The following is a 5120-nucleotide window of genomic DNA, read 5'->3' as shown; positions in this document are numbered from 1 at the left end:
GTCGTGTTGTTTGTTTTTTTTTTTTTGAGAGAGGTTTTTTTTTTTTTTTTTTTGCCATAGGGTGCGTGCACTCGCCAGACAGACTGAGAGAGACAAAGAGACAGAAAGCGAGAAATAACCCCCCAGGGGGGATGGCCATGCTGCAATCCCTTCTCCTCCATTCTCCTCTCGGGATCTTGGGCACGCACGCACTTGCGCCCAACATGAGTTTTAAGCCACCGGGTCTAGGACGCGAACTGCGGTCAACCTCATGGAAGTCCAGCGACATAGCCATTACGCTAACTGCTGGTCTCATGTGTATGTGTTTTGATAACTACTGGATTTGCACAAAGTATTGTGTACATTGTTATTTACAGATGGACTCAAAGTGTGTGGGGTCTGCAGAAGGATATTGCATAAATGCAATAAGTTAAAGACATTGTAGGTGTATGCAGAGTGGAAGTATCTAGGGGTACACAATTAAAAAGATAATGTTTTTGGATACAGGGGGACAAAGTCTGGATGTATTCTTCTGGAAAGAAAGAGAATGGATATCCCAAGTCACTCCAAGAAGAATTTCCTGGAATCCCTTCTCCTTTGGATGCTGCTGTGGAATGTCACCGTGGAGAATGCCAAGATGAAGGTGTCCTCTTCTTCCAAGGTCAGTCCAGGCTGGAATCCAAAGAACCTGGATGAGTGGTGGGTTGTGGTGGTGGTGGTGGTAGTGGTAGCGATGATGGTAGTGGAACCACTGTGTAATTTTCTAAGGAAGGGAAAGAGAGTAACCAGTTATGGTCTAAAGGTCAAGTAAGAGGATGAGAAGTCATTGTGGTAAATGTAATTGGGTATAATTCTGCTAAATGTCCCTCATTGTTCCCCATGACCTTTGGGACAAATCTATACTCCTTAGTCTTATACACAGGGCTCTCCATGACCATCCCCTTGGTGAACCTCCAGCTTTGACTCTCATCATACCCTTACCTTGAATGTCAACTCCAGAAACTCTATGTAGTTGTCAATTTTCTTCATACTTTGGTCTTTATCCTTCCTCTAGAGTTCCATCTTCTCTTCTTGTCTGCCTTGTAACTCCTACATCAGATTTCAATGTATCACCTTAAGTTTTCTCTGACTCTTCCCTCCTATTGTTTAGCTAATCATGTGCATGTTGCTGCTAAATTTTATTGTATGATTGACTGCTCTCCTCAGCTGTCTCCCTGCAGGACTCTGAGCTCCATATGGCCAATATCATATCTGGCCCATCCTGGGCCTAGTGCAAGCATAATGGATGACATAACTCTGTCTCACTGAATGTTTGTTGATTGAACAAAGGTAACCGTGAATGGTTCTGGGACTTCACTACGGGAGAAAAAAAGGAGCGAGAATGGCCAGCTGTTGGAAACTGCTCCTCTGCCCTGCGCTGGCTTGGCCGCTACTACTGCTTCCAGGGTAACCAGTTCCTGCGCTTCAACCCAGTCACGGGAGAGGTGCCTCCCAGGTATCCTCTGGATGCCCGAGACTACTTCATGTCCTGCCCTGGCAGAGGTAAGAAAGCTCTAGGCACAAGCTTGCTAAAATTCACCCATCTTTCTGAGCTTTTGGACCTTGGGTGCTCAAGCTCTCACCATAACTCTGTAGTATTCCACTTTGGTTCTTCTTTTTTTTTTTAAAGAGTGAATTTTACTATAGGGAGTGTATGCTTGTCAGAGAGACAGAGAGACAGGAAGTGAGAAATCAGCACCCGGGGGGATGACCTCTCCACAATCCCATCTCCTCCATTCTTCTCTTGGGATCTTGGGCATGCACGTACACGCTCCAGGTGTGAGTTTTAAGTCACCGGGTCCAGGACTCGAATCACAGTCAACTACATGGGAGTTCAGTGACGTAATCATTATGCTATCTGCTGATCCTCCACCTTGGTTCCTACTCCAGCCCATTTTCCATTCTGGCTCTTCTCATTCTCCTCATAGGAGGGAAGCCCATACTCCTACTAGCCCCAGTCATCTTTTCTACCTCGGACCTCACTCTGACCTCAAGCCTCCTTCTGTATTCCACTCACCTATTTCTCCCCACAGGCCATGGCCATAGATACAGGAATAGGACTGCCCATGGAAATGGTACCCACCATGGCCTGGAGTATTCACGCTGTAGTCCTGATCTACTCTTGTCTGCACTGACGTCTGACGACCATGGTGCCACCTATGCCTTCAGTGGTGAGTAATGCCCCCAATTCATCTCTGCCCTGTCATCTCATTTGTCTCCCATCTTTGACACATTTCTGCCATTTCTATCAGTGTGTCCCTTATTTCGCCTCCGTTCTCTCCCATCCCTAACATGCCCTTTTGCATCCCTGGTCTCCCCTAATGCATATTTTTCAACCTTGTTTCATACTGCCCAGGCTTCCAACTTTATCCACCTGTCTATCTTCCTGGAACAAATATATCTATATCTCTCTGGCTTCTTTGGACCTTTGTAGAGCCATACTCTTCATGTCCTCCTTGCCCAATCCCTTACTGAGTCCTCTGGCTCTCCTCACTCCCTGGACCTCTCCGTATATGTGCCTCCCTATATTCTTTTGCTCTTGCATGTCTTTTGAGTCCTCTGACTCCCTTGAATTTATCCTCAGGTGCTCTATGTTTTGTCCAGATGTTAGTTCCTATGTTCAGGACTCCGAGCTCAATTATACCTGGAGATGAGACAGTTCCATTGTTGAGAAGCAGCCAAGAAGTATTGGTCACCTTAGGCCTTTCAAAGGTGGCTTTGCTAGCCTATGGAGGTTCCTTCTGCGTGGTCAGTGAGATACTCCTCCTGTTACCTATGGCATCAAATGGTAGAAGTCATCTAATGATGCAGAATGACATTCTGGTGTCAGTTAGGCAGGCAGTGAAGAGTCATGGTCCACCCTTGAGAAAATCTCTGAGAGAGTCAATAACTGTATTACATCCAATCTAAGATATATGTACGATCAGATACAAAGGCAGGGAATGGTGAGATTATAGAATAGCAAAAATACTCTTGTACTCCTAACTTCTGGACAAATGTGATCAGTTACGACTGTGAAGTTCTATTAAAAAACTCACAGCCACACAGAGAGCATATCCCCACAGCATTTTTTTTTGCACCCTATAATGAGAACACACAGCTGTGATGAAACACACACCTGTAGTGAAACTCCAAAATCACACTGGGAACATATGCCATAGTAAGAACACACATCAGGGGAAATGCAACTATAGTGAGTACGTGGAACTGTTGGGAAGACATGCAGGAAATGAGACACAGAGAGAGAGAGGTAGAGAGGGAGAGACAGGTACCCCAAAGAGAGGGAGAGAAAACAAGGTCACAAGAACCACACAGAAGTGGAGGGAGAGATCCCAGAATAGCAAGGTCATGTGACCACAAAGAGACTACAACTAAAATCCTAATGAAAAGTATCAGAATTGGTCCATAAATGTTGAGAGAGCACACAGCCGCAGGGAGAACACCATTATGTTAAAAATACCCAGCTGAGTTGAGGACGCACTCTCAGTGAAGACACCAGTGTGACCCAGAGAGGGAATTTGTGTATTGCAACCTGCATTTCATGTCAGACCATATCAAAGTGGTTGCTGGCCAGCCTAAGCATTGACTACTGATGGTTGGGGGTCTGACACTTATTTCCTCTGCACAAAGAGCAGTATAATTCTGGTTCTCAAAATGTCCAGGAGTGGGACCAGCAGTTAGCGTAATGGCCATGTCGCTGGACTCCCACGTGGTCGAACCACGTTTCGAGTCCCGGACCCAGTGGCTTAAACTCACGCCGGGCGCGTGTGCATGCGTGCCCAAGATCCTGAGGGGAGAATGGAGGAGAGGGGACTGCAGCGTGGCCATCCCCCCTGGGGGGTGGTTTCTTGCTTTCTGTCTCTCTGTCTCTCTGTGTCTGTCTGGCGAGCACATGCGCCCTATAGCAAAAACCTCTCCAAAAAAAAATCGATGCCCACGAGTAGGGCAACTAGTTTTAGCAGGAAGAGAAGTGAGTATGTCAATCACTACTACGTACTAGTATACAGCTATAAAGAGAACTTAAAGCTGCTGCAAGAACACCAGGTACTTCCTCAACACATATTTATTGAGCCACTTATAGGCTCTGGGCATCATTCTAGGCACTGGGACATAGTAGTCACCATAGCAGACAAGATGCCATCCCTCCTAGAGCCCACTGGAGGGAGAAAGGACAGTGAGAAAGAGAAAGAAAGAAAGAGACTATTTTCAGAGAGTATTAAGATCCATGGGACTGACCCTGTAGCCTAATGATTAAGGGAACTGGATCCCACATGGCCCTCTATTGTTCAAATGCCAGCCCTGGTGGCTTGAGAAACAAGACAGATGTGTGTAAAAAATCCCAAAATGATGGAGAAATGGAGAAGGAATGTGGCATGACCATACCCCTTAAGGGAAGTTTCTCCCTCTCCCTTTCTCCATCTCTGGTAAGTGCACATTCCCTCTAGCGGGGTGGGGGGGGGAGGAAGATCTGTGAAGAAAATAAGACAGGATAATAGAAGAAAGGGGAATGAGGGAACTCTCTTCTGAAGAGATGATTTTTGAGCTAAGATTTCAGCAATGAAGAGGAATTAGTCACACCAAACACTAGAGGAAAAACATTTTAGGGAGAATGAACACGAGATAATTCAAGGAATCAAGAAAGAAGGTTGGTATGGCTGGAACACAGAGAAGGAGCAGGTGGGTGGATAGAAGAGAGAAGGAAGAAGAGGCCAGGCTACATATATTTGGCAAAGATTTCCTACCGTAAAAGGAATCGAGATGGTCTTGAGGAAGGCTGTGATACATTATGACATATTTTTAAAAAGATCATCCTGGCTTCTTATGGAGAATCAGTCCTGAAGATAAGGCTGTGTAAAGAGGGAATCCAGCTAGTACTTCCTGCAGTTTTCCAGATTAGATGCAATGACATCTTAGATGAGGACGATAGCAGCAGAGGTGGTGAGGATTTACCCTGACATATTTTGGAGGTACTGCTGATGTCATTAAGTGGGAAATTGGATATTGGTCAGAGCAGAGAAGGAAGAAGAGAGGTTTCGGGAATGACTCAGCTTTCTGGGACTGGGGAATTGGTTCCTGGTAATTTCTTTTTCCAAAATTGGGAA

At 45.7% G+C, this 5120-nt stretch overlaps 1 protein-coding gene and 1 long non-coding RNA gene across 3 annotated transcripts in view; one reads left to right on the top strand and one right to left on the bottom strand.

Moving 5' to 3' along the window:
- HPX (hemopexin) overlaps positions 1-5120 on the top strand; it is a 9135-nt gene that overhangs the window by 2317 nt on the left and 1698 nt on the right. The window contains exons 5-7 of the mRNA XM_006161980.3: positions 487-640; positions 1309-1521; positions 2052-2189. Of these exons, the coding sequence (XP_006162042.1) occupies positions 487-640; positions 1309-1521; positions 2052-2189 (505 nt within the window). The remainder of the gene's footprint in view (positions 1-486; positions 641-1308; positions 1522-2051; positions 2190-5120) is intronic.
- Positions 649-5120, bottom strand: part of LOC102469824 (uncharacterized) — a 16172-nt gene continuing 11700 nt past the window's right edge. Inside the window, exons 2-3 of one of the 2 annotated variants that reach the window (XR_003546760.1) lie at positions 2663-2791; positions 649-1068 (exon numbers count right to left, since the gene is read on the bottom strand). This is a non-coding gene — a long non-coding RNA (uncharacterized LOC102469824). The remainder of the gene's footprint in view (positions 1069-2662; positions 2792-5120) is intronic. The other variant, XR_336509.2, reaches the window with a different exon arrangement.

Source organism: Tupaia chinensis, unplaced genomic scaffold (assembly GCF_000334495.1).
Source record: "Tupaia chinensis unplaced genomic scaffold, TupChi_1.0 Scaffold139491_1, whole genome shotgun sequence".
NCBI classification, from domain to species: domain Eukaryota; kingdom Metazoa; phylum Chordata; class Mammalia; order Scandentia; family Tupaiidae; genus Tupaia; species Tupaia belangeri.
This window is presented reverse-complemented; position numbering and strand designations above follow the sequence as displayed.